We start from the raw sequence: 17,926 nt of genomic DNA, 5'->3' as shown, positions 1-17,926 counted from the left end.
AGCCTGATGTTTGCGTCTCATTGAGCTGTCATTTCTCGTTGATGTCATTTGATTTAAGGCTTTTTCTTTCTCCTCCAGATTCTCTAAGACGAACCCGTCTGATTCTGTTTGTTCTGCTGCTATTTGGCATTTATGGACTCTTAAAAAACCCATTTTTATCTGGTAAAGGCTCTTTTTATTTATCTGACTTATTTAAAAAAATCTTTTAAATACTCATCTATTTTTCATAGTTAGTCTACCTAAGACTTAGAGAAAGAAAACATTAATGTTTATAGGTCTAGGCCTTCAATTCCTGAGTCAGGATTTCTCAGATTGGGTCACTTTGAGATTGCTTTTCGCTTGGAAGTAGAAAAGTTTTAATCTGTTGTGATTGTGTATGGTCTGCATCGTCTGAGGGCTTATTCATATCGCTTTGTGGATGACAAAGTTCCTTCAGACACTGTACAAATTCAAGTTTTCGAGATAGATGATTAATATTTTGTTAAAGTTCCCAGGATTATGTTAGAGTGAAAATGTTATTTCAAGTTCGAGTAATGGTTAGTGTCCCAGGTTTTTAGAAAATGATCCCTGTCCAATTAGAAAATTTTTTAAAATGTTGAAGAATTTATAATAGCAATACAAGATGAAATAGTCATCTGTTTCAAAGACAAATTAATAAATTGAATTTGTTTTAAAAATATATTAAGAATAAGACTTTAAATGAGTCCCGTTATTTTTTCAGTTTGCCAGTTTAATATAAAGTACTCATGTCAGGTGTAAGTGGTTCCACTTGCCTTTTCAACTGCTACTCAGTTTTCGCCCTGTGTTCTCTACTCTTTGTGATTGATTACCTTGAGAGCAAAAGCTAATGTCCAGTTAAGAACATCGATTGACCTGGATCAGGACTTCATCCCAGAACTTGCATGTAGCCCCATATGTTTTTAAAGTTTTTTGTGGCATCAAACCTGAGATTAGGTTTTGACATCCAGGAATAGCCTTTTTATACCTAGATTCACCTTCTCTTGTCTCCTTTTTTCCCAAAAAGAACCAGTATCAGGACAATAGGGTGAGATTGGTGGGGTAGTAGGAGGGTGGGATGAGTTCTGATTATTCTTTTATGTTTCTTAATTGATATATTAAGCAAAATATACCTTTGGGTAATTACTGTAAGTTTTTGTTACGTCCAGGTGGTTCTCCTGCAAATTTACTCACATTCCAATAACTATCTAGGTATTTAAATAATTTAGTAGGCTAAAACTGTTAGTTTCCATTCTAAAATTACTGTTGTAAATTTGGTCGCCTAACTTGTATGTTCTTACTATGTTAAGCATTTCTTGTTAACCCTGTACTTTTGCCTACATCATTCTAAATTTCAGTGTATCTTTTTTTTTCCTTTTTGGAGGAAGATTAGCCCTGAGCTAACACTTGCTGCCAATCCTCCTCTTTTTGCTGAGGAAGACTGACGCTGAGCTAAAATCCATGCCCATCTCCCTCTATTTTATCTGGGACACCTGCCACAGCGTGCCTTGACAAGCATTGTATAGGTCCGCACCCGGGATCTGAACCAGCAAACCCCCGGGCTGCTAAAGCAGACCATGTGAACCTAACCACTGCACCACCGGGCCAGCCCTAAATTTCAGTTTATCTTAAAGACAATATTTTTGGCTTCTTCTGAGGAAATTAGAAATTGCGCAGTTTACTCATTTATAGCTCCTTCTACTGTGGAAGTTTACTGAGGGAGGAGAGGTTTAAGAAAGCTTTCTAATAGTTTCCCCACAGTTGATCTCAAATATTTTATTATCCTACCAAACTGTTACTGTCTGTCTCGTACTGAATGATGTCATTACTGCTGTATCATCTAAGGGCAAGTATTATCAGTTGTCAAAGGGAGAAGCCTACATGAGCAGTGAAATAGTCTGTTAAGCTTCACCCTTTCTTTTTTTTAATGCCAGAACCACTTTTTTATGCTAGGTTCAAGGGGATGTATTTCAAAGTGTAGATCCACGATTAGTTGAATCAGGATAATTATGGATGATTATCAAAAATGCAAACTCTCCTGGGCTCTTTTCCTAAATTTACAAACCAGAAGGCCTGGGCCATGTGGCTTGGAAACCTGCATTAATACATTTCTCAAGTGATTTTTCTGCGTATTGGAGTTTGAAAACCATTGGATTAAGATTTCTGTTGTTAAATATTAGAAGGAGCAGAGGAAAATAATTCTTAGTTTTAACAGGCAAGTACAAAGATGCTGTTCTAATGTGAATCATCTCTCCCTTGAACATTGGCTAGCAATCCAGAAGACCTAGTTTCTACTCCTTACCCTGATTGAATGTATGTGGACTCAGATACTTAATTTTTCTGTGTTTTGCTTTCTTGCATCTGAAAAACAAGGTGGTTAGAATTTTCTGATTCTATGAAACGTATAAACATTTCTTTTCTTCCTGTTAGTTCGCTTCCGGACAACAACAGGGCTTGATTCTGCAGTTGATCCTGTCCAGATGAAAAATGTCACCTTTGAACATGTTAAAGGAGTAAGTTAAAAAGTTTACATTCCCCTCTTCAAACATTATATACTTGTATAAGACCAATATTTGATTGTAAAGGTGTGAAATAATAGAAAATAGGTACATTGGTCTCTGCCTCTGGTTCCTGACACAGAGCTTCTAAATCCCTTGGAGTTTCCTGGGTGTTTAGAGTATCTTTTGTTCTAATAAGGGGACTCTGAGTGGGCTCCTGGATGGCTTCAGGATGAGGGCTGCTCACCAGAAAGGCCAAGGCAAGGTTAAAAGCTTAGAACGTTTATCTCCATTCCGCATTCTCCAGAGAGGGGAGAGGGACTGGAAATGGAGTTAATAATTGGTCATGACTATGCGAGGAAGCCTCATAAAAATCCCAATAGTGGGGGTTCAGGAAGCTTCCGGGGTGGTGCACGTGTGGAGGTGCTGGGAGAGTGGCGCCCCCAGAGAGGGCCTGGGAGCCCTACACCCCTTCCTGTATACCTTGCCTTGTGCATGTGTTCCATCGGGCTGTTCCCGAGTTGTATCAACAGGAGCGTTTTCCTCTGACTGAGCAGGAAAGAAAGCGTAATGATAGTGTTTTACCGTTTAAACAGATTGTCTTGTAACTTAAAGACGTGTCGCTATTGAACATGTTCGAGCAGAGGCTGGGCATCGTCTTTGAGGAAGGTTTTGGAAGAAATTCTTCCTGCAGGAGGGGCTTGAAAGCCATGACTTCTGAGGACTCTTCCAACTCCGAAGAGGCTGCTTAGGTTGTTTCTGCTCCTCCTCTTTGCACACTCTGTTTTCTGTTGATGAGGGAACGTTTGTTTTCTGCCTTGGCTGTTGGGGAATACGGTGTTGCGAGTCATTACGGTAGTTTTTACACCAAGCGGTCCTTTTGTTCCTTTGCAGTTGAAGTAGCTGTGAACCCTGCTGGGATTGTGAAAAGTGAGCAGTAGAGGAAGAGGCTGGTGCAGTGACTATTTGAAAGCTAGACGCGTCAGTGCAGAGGGCCCTTCTCGTTCTGTCTGAGGGCTGCAGTCAGGGAGCCTGCTTACGTTGAGCTTGCACTAAGGCCGTGGTCAGCGAGGCGTCCTTACTCTCTCCCTGCGGTGTATGTACTTCATTACTCAGTACATCACATTTCTTTTCAGATGAGGCCATTTGAAGTGCAAAATTAGAGAAGATGTGTTGACACCCAAACATTAGGCAAGGGGGACATCACAAGGTGGATCCTCACAGTTTCCCGTGATAATATGAATAAATGTTATAATTGCTGTAAAATCTAAGTTTATGTGGAGCAAAGTATTTCAGTAGCATTTACCATAATAGTATGCCACTAGAAGTAGCTGTGATCACTTTCACCAGGTCTTAAAGAGCTTGTATAGGAATGTCATTTCCTTGCCCAGAATTCCTGAACATAAAGGGAAACATTCATAAGGGCTTTCATACCTTCATTCGCTGCCTTGATCCCCCAACCCTATTTTCCTCCATAGATTTCATCTTCCTCAAGGATTTCTGTTACCACAGAGGTTGGGGAGAGAAAGTGTATTTTGAATAGTAGATGATGTTTACTGTTTTCCTTTTTCCTCCAATTTAAAGTTAGCCATTACCTTGACTAAATGTATGTTGGTCTTCTTGTAGTATATAAATCTGTTTGAATATTTCAAGAAATTCTTTTGATAATTTAGCCAGATCTTTTTTAAACATAAATTTTATGCACAAACTCACACAAAAATGCACAAATCGTAAATGTACACCTCAATAAATTTTCGCACACCACTTTGAACACATCTATGTTGTCAGCACCCAGCTCAGGAAACAGAACGCCAGGGCCTGCCTAGTGCCTCTTTCCAGTGACCGTCTCTCCCCACTCCGAGGGTGAGCACTGTCCTGTCTAATACCGTAGGTTAGTTTGGGCGGTTTTTGAATTTTATATAAATGTGATACATGTAGTATGTACGACTTGTTTCGTCAACATGATGTTTGTGAGCTCCGTCCGTGGTGTTATATGGAGTGGTAGTTCATTCATCCTCATTGCATGGTGTTCTATTCCACGAAAACCACGATACTGTGTGTTTATTCCACGTTAGGTGGACATGTGGTTGTGTCTAGGTTTGGCTCAGATAGTCCTGCTGTGAATGTTGTTGTACAGATCTCTTGGTGAGCATATGAACACACTTCTCTTGTGCCTGGGAGTGGACAAAGCTTTGCTTTTAACCCTTGACTTTATAAACATTTTAGTAAATTTTAATAATCAGAATAACTCTGAAAACCATTTCAAGCCTAAAAAAACTTGTTTACTCTTTACCAATTGTACATTTCCTAGAAATAGTCCTGGGAAATCTAAGATAGTCATGAGTTTAATTTTAGATTATCAGAATGCCCTTTGGCCCAGAGATCTGTTTCATGTTTTACTGCACTCCTTCCCAGGTAGCTTTTTTAACGCTGCCCAATGTACTTCAGTTCTTTTTTGTCACTGAGAGCTATTTAAAGTTGTGTAATGTGAGGTTGCAAATTGACTGCCAGTGAGCTAAATTGGGTTAACAAATGTATTTGTTGGCCAGAGTAATTTAAGATAAATGAATGTAAATAAGTACATACGCAGACACTTTAAATTGGTAGCCAACATTTTTAAATTGGGAAGATTTCACCCACATAAAGATTTCTGGTTTTTTCCTTGGAAAATTAAAGTCTGGCGCACTAAGTCTCTGTTCCTTGGTAGAGCCAAGTTGTGGTGTTGCCCTCTTGAAGGGGCTATGGCTTTTCAGTTCAGCTTATTGCCACCACTGTTGTTTTACATCTGGCCTTCTGCACTCAATTTTTGGTTTCATTTGTGACTTCTAGTTGTAATCAACTAGGAAAATTGCTCACCATTTCTCATAGGCAGCTTGCTATATATAAGTATCAGAGTTTTTAGCTAGTGTTCTGCTTGCCATCTTTGTTGGCCAGATTGGGCTTTATTCTTGCTAAGGATTGCAGTTCTGCAAAATTTTATATTTTGGGAATTAAATCTTATGAACTTTTTTTTACCACAATCATTTACAAAACAGTATCAGTATACCATAGCTTAATTTTAGTCATTATCCTTTGGCATCTGTTAGGAACTGAATCATTTATAACCTACTAGTAATTCCTTATAATGAAAACAACCTCATAATTGCCATAATTAATCACAAATTAAAGTTATAAGTTAAACACAGACTCCCTTATTATTAATATATGCTAAGTCCACATAATTTGCCCTTGAAACTTATTACCAGGTCCAAAAAGTTAGGGATTTGAAACTTAGTTTCAACTCTTTGTGTTTGTATCAAATACCACTGACATAAATTAACTAGAATTTTGAATGTAATAGCCCTTGTTAATTGGAGGAAGCACTATTTCTTGAAAATATAAGTTAAAAATGGCTTTTGTTGGAATTTGTAAGAAGATTTTGCCTAATTGAAAATAAGGGTTAGGAGAAAGCCCTTTCTGTGTGCATTTTTCTCTTCTTCGTTTACTGAAACAAAGAGAAAGCCAAGTTAATTTCCAATTAAATTTACGATTTTCAAAGAGGGTGCCATGATAATCTCATCATTATTTTAAATTATTTTGTAAATTGTGTCACTTTAGGTGGAGGAAGCTAAACAAGAATTACAGGAAGTTGTTGAATTCTTGAAAAATCCACAAAAATTTACTGTGCTTGGAGGTAAACTTCCAAAAGGTAAGATATCTTCCTTTTACCATGACTTGACATCAAAAAGTACTGTAATATATTACTAATTTAATGTTTGTCAGATTTAATGATTAAAGTTTAGTTCTTAATTGCTGTTTTACAAGTAAGTTCTCATTTTGAACATAGCATTCTATAGCCTTTTTCTTTTTGATAGCTTAAAGCTTTGCTATAATTTCAAACTTTAAGTTGCAAGAATAGTACAGTGACATGTCACTGTGCTGTTAACTCAGACTCAACAGTTTTTTTAACATTTTCTCTCATTTATTGTTTCACTTTCTTTACATGCATCTAATTTTTTAACTGAGAATAAATTGTAGATATTTTGCTCCCTGACCCCAAAATACCTCATTGTGTATTTCCTAAGAATAAGGATAGTCTCTTTAAATAACTCCAGTACAATTATTAAAATCAATAGATTTAACATGGATCCAGAACTATTATCAAATTCACAGTCATATTCAAATACACTAGTGACCCCTTATCTGCAGTTTCTGTTACTGACGGTCTGAAAACATTAAATGGAACATTTCAGAAATAAACAGTTTATAAGTTTCAAATTGAATGGTGTTCTGAGTAGTGTGATGAAATCCTGCGCCATCTCGCTCCATCTGGCTGAGATGTGAATCATCCCGTTGCCTGGCATACCCACGCTGTACATGCCACCTGCCAGTTAGTCACTTAATAACCATCTCAGATCGGCTGTTAGTATCGTAGTGCTTGTGTTCAAGTAACCCTTGTTTTACTTAATTGTGGTCCCAAAGCGCAAGAGTAGTGATCCTGGCAGTTCAGATATGCCGAAGGGAAGACGTAAAGTGCTTCCTTTAAGTGAAACGGTTAAAGTTATTGACTTAAGGAAAGAAAAAAATTCGTATGCTGAGGTTTCTAAGATCTGTGATGAGAATGAATTTTCTATCTTTGAAAATGTGAAGAAGGAAAAGGAAATTCATGCTAGTTTTGCTGTCTCAGCTCAGACTACAAAAGTTATGGCCATACAGCATGACAAGTGTTTGGTATGGGAAAAACATAGTATATATAGGGTTCGGTAGTATCCATGGTTTCAGACACCCACTGGGGTCTTGGAACATTTTCCCCTCGAATAAGGGAGGACTACTGTATCAGCAGTTGTCCCAATAAAATCCTTTGTAGTGAGGTCTTCGCATCTCCCCCACCCACCCCAGCTTCAGGACCCAGTCTAGGTTCACACACAATATTTAGTTTTTTCTTTAGTATGAAAAAAATTCCTCAGCCTTTTTTAGGGGATCTTTTATGATCTTAATAGTTGTGTAGAGTATACACTACTTGTGGAATGTTTCTCAGTTTGGCTTTGTCTAATGTTTTCTCAGTTACTCAATGTGATTTTTAATGACTGTGATATTGTGCTTTATAGTAAGAAATATCTATTTGGTCTTTTTTCCCATTTTCTGGCACAGAACTCCTAAAACTCTTGGAATTTCATAAATGATGAGAGTGCTGAAGATGTCTTTTTATGTTACTGAGGTGACTTTTGGAACACACCTAAGGGTGGGGGCTGGTTGACAGGAGAACCAACCGTGTGATTGGAGGGTTGGAACTTTCAGCCCTGCCTAGGGGAGAGGGGCTGGAGATTGAGCTTAATCGCCAAATGGCCAGTGTTTTGATTAATCATTCCTAAGTAGTGAAGCCTCCATTAAACCCCAGAAGGATGGGATTCAGAGAGCTGCAGGGTTGGTAAACACGTGGAGATGTAGATGGAGTGGTGCCCCTGGAGAGGGCATGGAAGCTGCTCGTCCCTTTTCCCTGCCTTGCTCTGTGTATCTCTTACATCTATCTGGCTGTGCCAGAAACATTCTTTTATAATAAACTGCTAATCTAGTAAGTAAAATGTTTCTCTGAATTCTGTTAGCTGCTCTAGCAAATTAATTGTCCCCTGATCTATAGCCTCTGGTCAGATGGACAGGTAATAACCTGGACTTGCACCTGGTGGCTGAGGTGGGGGGCTGGGGCAGTCTTGTGGGACCCAGCCTTTAAGCTGTGAGATCTGATGCTATCTCCAGGCAGATAGTGTCAGAATTGAGTGGAATTGTAGGACACTCAGCTGGTTAATGATGTTATGGTGTCCTGCCACTATATGTTTTACTGTACTTTAACCATTTATATTGAACTTTTAAATTGTTTCTGAAGTTTTGCTACTAAAATTAGCTCTGTGATGATCACCTTAATATCTCAAAGCTTTGCCTACATGCCTACTTATTTCCTTAGAATAAATTTTAGGTGTATTTATATATTATTCTACGTTCTAATTCTAGAAATGGAATTGCTGAGTTAAAGGGGCACTCCTATTTAACGCTTGTTTTTATACTGCCCAGTATCTCTGCTTACAGTGTTCAGCAATATATAAAAATGTTTGCAAGAACCTTTGTTAATTTAGGGTTCTGATTTAAAGCAGTTCGGAATCAATAATGTGGCAATATTAGGAGAATATTAAGGATATTTAGGCGGGGTTTTATGAAAAACTTACTGTTATTTTGACATTTTTGAAACGTATGGAAAAGTTAGGAAGAGAGCTGTAGATATTAACTACTTTACATCTGAATATTTTGTTATGCATCACCTAAGGATAAGGACATTGTCTTAAATAAACACAATAATTTATCCTACCAAATAATAATTAAACACTGTTTCCTTAATATCAGTGCTCTCCCGTCTGTTTTCAATTTTTCACCAAATGTCCCTAGATTTTTTTTCAACTTTTTTTAATGGAAGAACATCAAGTCATTTGGTTGTTTACTCTCTTAATTTGTTTTTATGTGAATTTTTTTAATCTATTTAGTGATAAGTGTTCATATTCCTTTCCCCCAAGATTCTGTCTTGTCTGTGGCTGATGTGTAAAGAGTATTTAGATGATACGGGAAAGCCAGTTATGGAGAAGATCCTGAAGTCAGTCACTAGCAAAGACAGATAGGTTATGCTCTTTCACAATATTGGCCATTGATGTGTCTTGAACCTCAAAGCTATGTAAATTAATAATTATTTGTTTTATAGGTTCATATCAGAGTTTTTTTAATTTGAATCATTCTTTACATTTTCTCTTAGGAATTCTTTTGGTTGGACCACCAGGGACAGGAAAGACACTTCTTGCCCGAGCTGTGGCGGGAGAAGCCGATGTTCCTTTTTATTATGCTTCTGGATCAGAATTTGATGAGATGTTTGTGGGTGTGGGAGCCAGCCGTATAAGAAATCTTTTTAGTACGTTTTAATGTATCTTTCATACAATATGAAATTGTCTTAATTTTAGGGAAAGAGGGTTTCTTACCCTTTCTTTGCTTCTTTAATATGATTGATAGCTGAAATAGCCCTTGTCGGGTTCTGGGTTCGGGTAACTTTAACGTGTGAGCTAAAACGGAACTTGACTTCTTTCTTAAATAGTCCGAAGAGTTAGCAGAAGTGTAGATGAGGTTTAGGGCTGCTGAAAAGCTGTGTTTTCATTTTATTCATCAATGCTGCAGTATGTAATTAAAGAGTATTTAGCCTCAAACTTGATTGTATATGATATCTGTACAGCTAGGAAGAATGAATACTCAATTATTTTTTATTTTAGATCATTCTATGTTGTATAGTTGTTTTTGTTCTGAGGCTGTTGTTCTTAAAAATAGGTTTAAAAAAAGGGCTTTTGTGTATTTTGAGTACACAAAATGAGTGTCTTTTGTTGACTTTTGACAATCTTACAAGGTTTTAATATGTTTGACTTTGTTCAAAAACTGTTGATATCTTTAAACTTACGTGAATCTTTTCTGTTTTTGTAGGGGAAGCAAAAGCAAATGCTCCTTGTGTTATATTCATTGATGAATTAGATTCTGTTGGTGGCAAGCGAATTGAATCTCCAATGCATCCATATTCAAGGCAGACCATAAATCAACTTCTTGCTGAAATGGATGGGTAATGGAATCCTCCTCTGTCTGTGGGATATGGTGATGTTTTTGGTAACATTCTAGAGCTAGGAAAAGCATATTTAAAGGCAACAGAATAGTCCCTTGTGCAAGAAGTTAAGACAGGCTTTTCTAAGTGTTGTGTTGTTTCCGTTACTAATGGGATCATTCATGTATCAGCTCCTCTTCATTGTGATGCTTACGCCTTTTCTCATTTAATGTATCCTGCTTCCGACAGGAAAGCAGTGACTCCAGCTGTGACTAGTGGTCTGTTGGAGATGGAAAGGGGAGAGCATGCTGGTTCCCACAGAATCCGTGATAGCTTGAAGCGTTGTGGGAGATTAAAAAACTTGCATCAATTTTCCTAATATAAAAAGCAAGAGGTGGCTTTGCTTTAAGAGAAGTAAAAATGTCTCAAAGTCATACAAGACATTCTGGAAACAAATAGGAAGTCTAGAAGCAAATAATTTGAATTGGTAAATTTGAAAATAATTTTTCAAAAATTAGTCAGGTAACCAAGCTTTCTGTGTCAAGTTATCTCTTCCTAAGTAGAACAAATATTGTGAAGGTGTGTAATCACAGATGATTTGGGGATTTATTATTAGCAGTTTTATTAAAGTGTACTGGCTGAACATCTGTTCCTTTTAAAAAACAATTAGGGATTGTTTTATCATTATCATTATCATTATCATTATCATTTTGGGCATGAAAAAGATCCCTTTTCTTTGCTATTGTTAAGATTAATGATATAAACAGTTTTGTGTAGAATGTTTGTATATATGTGCTGTTTTAATTTTCAGTGAAAAACTGCTTTTTTAAAAAAATAGGTTTAAACCCAATGAAGGAGTTATCATCATAGGGGCCACAAACTTCCCAGAGGCATTAGACAAGTAAGTATTAAAAGAAAACTTTTGTGAAGTACTGATACATGTTAGAACATGGATGAACTTTAAAAACATTGTGCTAAAAGAAAAGTCCATCACAAAACATCACATATTATGTTACTCCATTTATCTGGAATGTGCAGAATAAGCAAATCCATAACAGTGGAAAGTAATTAGTGATTGCCGAAGGCTGGGGAGAATGGAGAATGACTGCTAGTGGATATGAGGTTCCTTTTTTGGGGGATGAACATATTCTAAAATTAGATTGTGGTGATGGTTGTATAACTTTGAATATTAAAAATCCCTGAATTATTCAGTTTAAATTCTGTGATCTGTGAATTCTGTCTCAATAAAGTTCTTAAAAGAATCTTTGCTTATAAAATTTTGGGTGATGGAGAATTTTTTTTTTTTTAATTTTATTGAGGTTATACTAGTTTATAACATTGTGACATTTCACTTGTACATTATTATTTGCCAGTCACCATATAAATGTGCCCCTTTACCCATTATACCCACACCTCCAGCCCCTTTCCCCTCTGGTAACTATTAATCTGTTCTCTTTGTCCATGTGTTAATTTGTCTTCCGCATATGAGTGAAATCATATGGTGTTTGTCTTTTCTGTCTGCCTTATTTCACTTAACATAATACTCTCAGGGTCCATCTGTGTTGTTGTGAGTGGGACGATTTTCGTTTTTTGTGGCTGAGTAGTATTCCATTGTGTATATATACACCACATCATCTTTATCCAGTTATCAGTTGATGGGCACTTGGGTTGCTGTGGAGAGCATTTTAAAGTAAAATTTACTGTAGTACTAGTTTGTTCATTTTATTATAGAAGTTATTCATATTTTCATTTGGTCTAATAGTTTTTCTTTGCCTGAGACTGTCACATTCTGTATTTTAGCAGTTAAGATGGGTGTGTAGCTCTCGTAATAGACTGCTGTAGGATTATTTGTTCTGGACTGACTGACTGGTGCGTTTGTTGCTGAGGGATGTGTGCCCTCTAGGTGCACATGTGTATCTATATGAACCTTTGTTCTGCCTTCTGGGTACTGAAACTGTCATTTGAGCCATATTTTACAAGCAACTATCTGATCATGTATGATCAACACTCCATCTTAACCTCTGGTTCCCATTGTCTTTCCGTCCCCTCCTTAGTGTGTCAGTCCTATTTAACTTGATGTTCAGCATAGTCAGCTTGTTCATTTATATGTTCTTTTTGTGTTCTCCTTTCAGCGCCTTAATACGTCCTGGTCGTTTTGACATGCAAGTTACAGTTCCAAGGCCGGATGTAAAAGGTCGAACAGAAATTTTAAAATGGTATCTCAATAAAATAAAGTTTGATCAGTGTAAGTCTAATTCCATAAAACAAACATCATTATCTTTATAAAATTATATCAAACTATGTTGTTTGTGGTCCTTACTTGATAAATGTTGTAAAAGACCAGTTCCTTTTTTTTTTTTGAGGAATATTAGCCCTGTGCTAACATCCGCCACCAATCCTCCTCTTTTTGCTGAGGAAGACTGGCCCTGAGCTAACATCTGTCCCATCTTCCTCTACTTTATATGTGGGACACCTGCCACAGCATGGCTTGACAAGGGGTGCGTAGGTCCCCACCTGGCATCCAAACTGGCGAACCCCTGGCTGCTGAAGCAGAACATGCGAACTTAACTGCTGTGACACTGGGCTGGCCCCGAGACCAGTTCCTTTATGTGTCTTTTTTAATCTTCATTTATACTTTTAAAAAAAGTCTATTCCTTAATTACTATGTATCCAGGAGATTCTGTCATTTTGAGTTGTGATTCTAAACAAAGTTTTCTTTAGAGTATTCAGATAGATGCTATTTGAAGATGAATATATGTATAAATGTTTTTTGAGATGAACGTAAAATAGAAAATAATAGAAAAAGCATCTGTATATCATGAGCACTGTACTTCATGATATAGTCACTTTGGGGCCAAAAGAGGAGAAAGCAAACTGTAAAACAAAACACATGGAAATATTATGGACCCACATGAGTAATAAAAGCAGCTGTTTAAGCTGCCATATTTTCAAAGATGGCTGAATCAGTTTATAAAACCAAATATAATTCTTATAGTAAGGGGAGCTTTTGTGTCCAAAGTATTTCAAGGTGAGATTGAGAAAACAAAGTATCTGTTGTTATCTGAGAGTCTGCTTTTTAAATTCGTGCTTAGGCTCATAACGATAGAGGTCATAATTGAAAGTTTATAAATCTTGTCTGGCAATGCTGCATTTCTTTGTTTTTCATAGTTGCCTAGGTTTAAGGACTTTTGTGATTTGTCCCACTGGCAATTCTAATGGCAGTTTTGGCGTTTTTCCCTTAGAATTTACTAATGTAAGTTTAATTTATAGTTTCATTAAGATAAATATTTTAAATTATAGTTTAGGACCTCAGTTTTCTTTTTTCTTTTTTTGGGGGTGAGGAATGTGATTTCTTTGTGAAGAGCTGGTTTTAGAATTTCAGTATCGTGTTCTGTCTACACAGCTGTTGATCCTGAAATCATAGCTCGAGGCACTGTTGGCTTTTCCGGGGCAGAGTTGGAGAATCTTGTGAACCAAGCTGCGTTAAAAGCAGCCGTTGATGGAAAAGAAATGGTTACCATGAAGGAGCTAGAGTTTTCCAAAGATAAAATTCTCATGGGTAGGTTTTTTTCTATCTTATACTATTCATTATGTTAGAGAGTACTTCTTTTTAAGAGAAAGGTTATGAAAAAGAAAGGTATAGGAACATGAAAATATGTACTCGAAACGAGCAACACAGTTTGGCCTCTTCCAGAACAAATATATTGTAGCTCATATGATTACATCATGTGGAGGCAAGGCAGCCCACATGTTTCCTTTTGTCTGATATTGCTGATAAAAGAATAGTTAATTTTACTTAGTCTCTGTATTTAATTTTGATTTGAAATCTTGAATTGACTTCAAAAAACAGGTTAGTTATGACGTTCTTGTTAGATTGGAAGTTTATTTTCTAGAAATAGAATTAAGCTTTCCCTCTTTATAAGAATTCAGATGATAGTTCTTACAGTTTTGGTTTTCAGTTGACAAATCATCGTGGTTTATGTGTTATAGGGTGAATTCTAACTTTTTAAACTTTTACTCTGTTTAAAATATTAAATCATGATATGTGTTATTCTAAGAATGACTTTAAGGCAAATATGTTTCATTCATTTAAATATACCTTCCTGTTGGGGAATTTTACTTAATTAAACTTTTGTCCTTAGGGCCTGAACGTAGAAGTGTGGAAATTGATAACAAAAACAAAACCATCACAGCGTATCACGAGTCTGGTCACGCTATTATTGCATATTACACTAAAGACGCGATGCCTATCAACAAGGCTACAATCATGCCACGAGGGCCAACACTTGGACATGTAAGCGTCTTGTAGTTTTTTCTTTTCTCTTAGACAGCACTCCCCAGAAGCTTAAGTAGGAAATGGCCATTGAAACATTAGAAAAAGAAAATTCGACTACTTCCTAAGTATATTAATACTTTCTTTAACTTCCTGAACCATCTTGAAATCAGAGATACTTGGGAAATTTGTCTGCTAATAAAGAATATTTTCTTAATATTTCAGATATTGTATATTTATATTATGAAATTTAATTCAGGAATGACAGCAGTCTATTTCTTAAATATGTAATTGTTCTTTTCCTGCTAAAAAGAAATTATGTTTTACAGTGACTGGTTCAGTAGTTCTAAGATTTTTCTCAATGATAGAAGTTTCATTCTCGTATCTTTCTAATTATAAACATTTTAAACATTTTTGTGCAACTAAAGATAAAGCAGTCCTATCATAATGTTATCTACCTCTTGTTTATAAAATGCACTTTTTCTGTATAAAAAATTTTTCTTATTTTATCAGTTGCTGGCTTTGTCATCAGTCACTGATGACCGTCTCTACTAAATGTCCTTGAGCTTTCAGCGTCATGGTGTTAAGTAAGGTTGTGAGAGAACAGTGATCATTCTGGTTATTAATATACATGTTTCAAACCTGTGTATGAGGTTTTTCTCTGTTTTTCAATTGTCTAGGTGTCCCTGCTGCCTGAGAATGACAGATGGAATGAGACTAGAGCTCAGCTGCTTGCACAAATGGATGTTAGTATGGGAGGAAGAGTGGCCGAGGAGCTTATATTTGGAACTGATCATATTACAACAGGTTGGCTGTAAAGCATGGCTTTCATTCAAATTGCATTGACTGGTTTAAAGATATTTTTAAAAATTGAGTTCTATGTATATTTTTATTTTATTTATTATTATTTTTATGATTGAAGTGTAGTTGGCATACAGTACTGTGTTAGTTTCAGGTATATGACATAGTGATTGGACGTTTATTTACATTACAAAATGATCACCCTGATAATACTAGTTATCATCTGTTGTTCTACAGTTATTGCAATATTGTTGACTCTATTCCCTGTGCTGTACATTACATTCTGCGTGTATTTGAAAATCTTAGGTGCTTCCAGTGATTTTGATAATGCAACCAAAATAGCAAAGCGAATGGTTACCAGATTTGGAATGAGTGAAAAGGTAATAGCTAATTTTAATCCTTCTTTATATATCACATGATGATGTGCCAAGTGTCTGTGAGAGAGGGGTCTCTTTATAAATTAATAACATTATTATCCCTCTCTCATTCCAAATAGATTTGACACAGCTTATTCTAAACTGAATGTAATCTTCTGAAATAAATGTAGTATTCTCTTTCCATTCTAGCTGCTTGAACAGTAACAGTTATTACTCTGTGAATTAACCAAATGATAAGATAAATTCTTGAGCCTTTTCTGTTCCTGTGACGTAAAAGGCTTGCTTGTTGAGCATGCTTCCTTTGCCCTTATTTCACCTTCCTACGCTGTGACTGTGGCTCCGTGAAGCAGTTCTAACACTCTGAATTGTAGATTTCTGAATTTGGAAAGCTGCCGACATTTTTAGGAAGGTACTCATAACCATACTTGAGGATGTAAAATTTTCTCTCTTGCTCACACTTTTAATTTCAGTACTATACTTTGAGAAGAATGATGAGATTTCTTTGCCCTCAAAGGCATTTTTACATGATTGCTTCTTTGCCTCCCATAATATTTATTTCCTTGTGTATGGGATAGTACTTCCTCTGTTACATTTATTAGTTGGGGTTTTTCTGTTCAATTTCTTTCTTCCCATTGGTTTTAGCTTGGAGTTATGACCTACAGTGATACAGGGAAACTGAGTCCAGAAACTCAATCTGCTATTGAACAAGAAATCAGAATCCTTCTAAGGGTAATGAACATATTTTTCTATGCTTATTTATCTCGTTAGTCATAATATTCTTAAACTGTTAGGTACTTAGAAAATAACTGAAAGGTCCAAATGTCGCTATATGTAATAAAGATAACAGGCGCACCACTGCAGCCATGATTTAAATATGTTGTTAGGGAACCTCTGGTCATAGACTGGATCTTTATTTTATTCTGGCTGTAGTCTAAGAACAGTTTATATCTGTGATTATAAATATTCCATTCTACTTTAGCTGTAGAACCGTAGTAAGTATTAGAATGGGGGATATTGATTATTGACTCTCTATTGCTTTCCCACTCTGACATATTTATTCAAAAAATAGTATTGCTTTGTGCCTAGCGGTGTCCAAGTGCTGAGAATGCAGAATAAGCCAAACACAGGTCTTTTTGACTTCAGTGTCCAGGAGAGATGAGGGTAAAGGAACGTGTAAGAGTAAAATCAGTGAGGTCAGTTAGTACTGTGGTAATCTAGTTGTGGTATAATGGACACTTGGATTAAGGTGGTGAAAGTAGAAATTGAAAAACGCGGGTTGGTTCAAGAAGTACTGATGTAATGAAATCAACATGCTTTTGTGATGTTTTGGCTGAGGGAGCAGCTAATATAAAGTTGGTAGATTTCTGCCTCATGCAAAATTTCTGAAAACTCAGAAAACAGAAGAGCAAAACTTGAATTCTTTCCTTCTGAAACAAGATAGATTTTGGAAAGACAGTAGGTACTCTTTCCACTAGATGGCAAACTTACATTGTTATTAAGGGGAAATGATTACTAGTAGCATAACAACCAAGTAGTCTTACGTGTTAGAAAGTTAGGGCTTCATTCCAGGAGAGTTTTAAAATTTATTACTAATTTATCCTTGATTTTTAGCTACAGATTTCCGTAATATATTTCTAATGTTTTATATATTTTCTTTAATTTATTTCACTAGAACATAAAGATTATGTTTAGAATGTCTAATGATTATGTTGTGTTTATATGACCTATGATTCTTGGTGTTGATCAATTAATTTTTACATTTTCCACTCAGTTTTATAAGGGCAAAAATGTGATTAAATATTAAAATGTTGGCATAGACATTGTACAGGCAAATGTTGTGACAGTGCCGAAAGTGAACTGTTATCAGTGCCATTATTCGTGAGCTGATAATCCAAACTCACCTTTGGAAAGACAATTGAAGAATTAAAAAAAAAAAATCAAATGTATGAAAATGAAGGATCATCTAATAGTACTGTGTTATACTTGTCACAAATTGACAAGTGAGTGTTGGGAAGTAAAAGAGTGTAAAAATATATCCTTTCTGGCCATTTTAGATTCAGTAAATAGGTAAAATCCCAAGAGGCAAAAGTAGCCAACTTTCTTTCCTTTTTAACATGTATGTTGAATAGAAAAATAGATTTCTGTGATCACAGACCTTATTTAAAAAGCAGTGTATATTTCTATTTTTGTGAGTACCTTTTTGTCTAAATAGTCTTCAGTTATCTAGCTGACAGATTGTGAGGTTAAAAATAGAGCATTTGGGGGGCCTGCCTGGTGGCACAGTGGTTAAGTTCACACGTTCCGCTTCAGTGGCCTGGGGTTCGCTGGTTCGGATCCTGAGTGCAGACCTACACACCATTCTTCAAGCCACACTGTGGCAGGTGTC

The 17,926-nt window shown here is 36.3% G+C and overlaps 1 protein-coding gene across 1 annotated transcript in view; it reads left to right on the top strand.

Moving 5' to 3' along the window:
• The window catches only part of YME1L1 (YME1 like 1 ATPase), a 45,886-nt gene that overhangs the window by 26,517 nt on the left and 1,443 nt on the right, over nucleotides 1–17,926 (top strand). Inside the window, exons 7-18 of the mRNA XM_070600859.1 lie at nucleotides 79–162; nucleotides 2,428–2,510; nucleotides 6,093–6,183; nucleotides 9,268–9,420; nucleotides 9,978–10,110; nucleotides 10,928–10,990; nucleotides 12,222–12,334; nucleotides 13,493–13,648; nucleotides 14,232–14,383; nucleotides 15,043–15,169; nucleotides 15,470–15,543; nucleotides 16,183–16,269. Of these exons, the coding sequence (XP_070456960.1) occupies nucleotides 79–162; nucleotides 2,428–2,510; nucleotides 6,093–6,183; nucleotides 9,268–9,420; nucleotides 9,978–10,110; nucleotides 10,928–10,990; nucleotides 12,222–12,334; nucleotides 13,493–13,648; nucleotides 14,232–14,383; nucleotides 15,043–15,169; nucleotides 15,470–15,543; nucleotides 16,183–16,269 (1,316 nt within the window). The remainder of the gene's footprint in view (nucleotides 1–78; nucleotides 163–2,427; nucleotides 2,511–6,092; nucleotides 6,184–9,267; nucleotides 9,421–9,977; nucleotides 10,111–10,927; nucleotides 10,991–12,221; nucleotides 12,335–13,492; nucleotides 13,649–14,231; nucleotides 14,384–15,042; nucleotides 15,170–15,469; nucleotides 15,544–16,182; nucleotides 16,270–17,926) is intronic.

This window comes from Equus przewalskii, chromosome 30 (genome assembly GCF_037783145.1).
Source record: "Equus przewalskii isolate Varuska chromosome 30, EquPr2, whole genome shotgun sequence".
NCBI classification, from domain to species: domain Eukaryota; kingdom Metazoa; phylum Chordata; class Mammalia; order Perissodactyla; family Equidae; genus Equus; species Equus przewalskii.
Note: the sequence above shows the minus strand (reverse complement) of the source record. Positions and strands in the feature narration are given on the sequence as shown.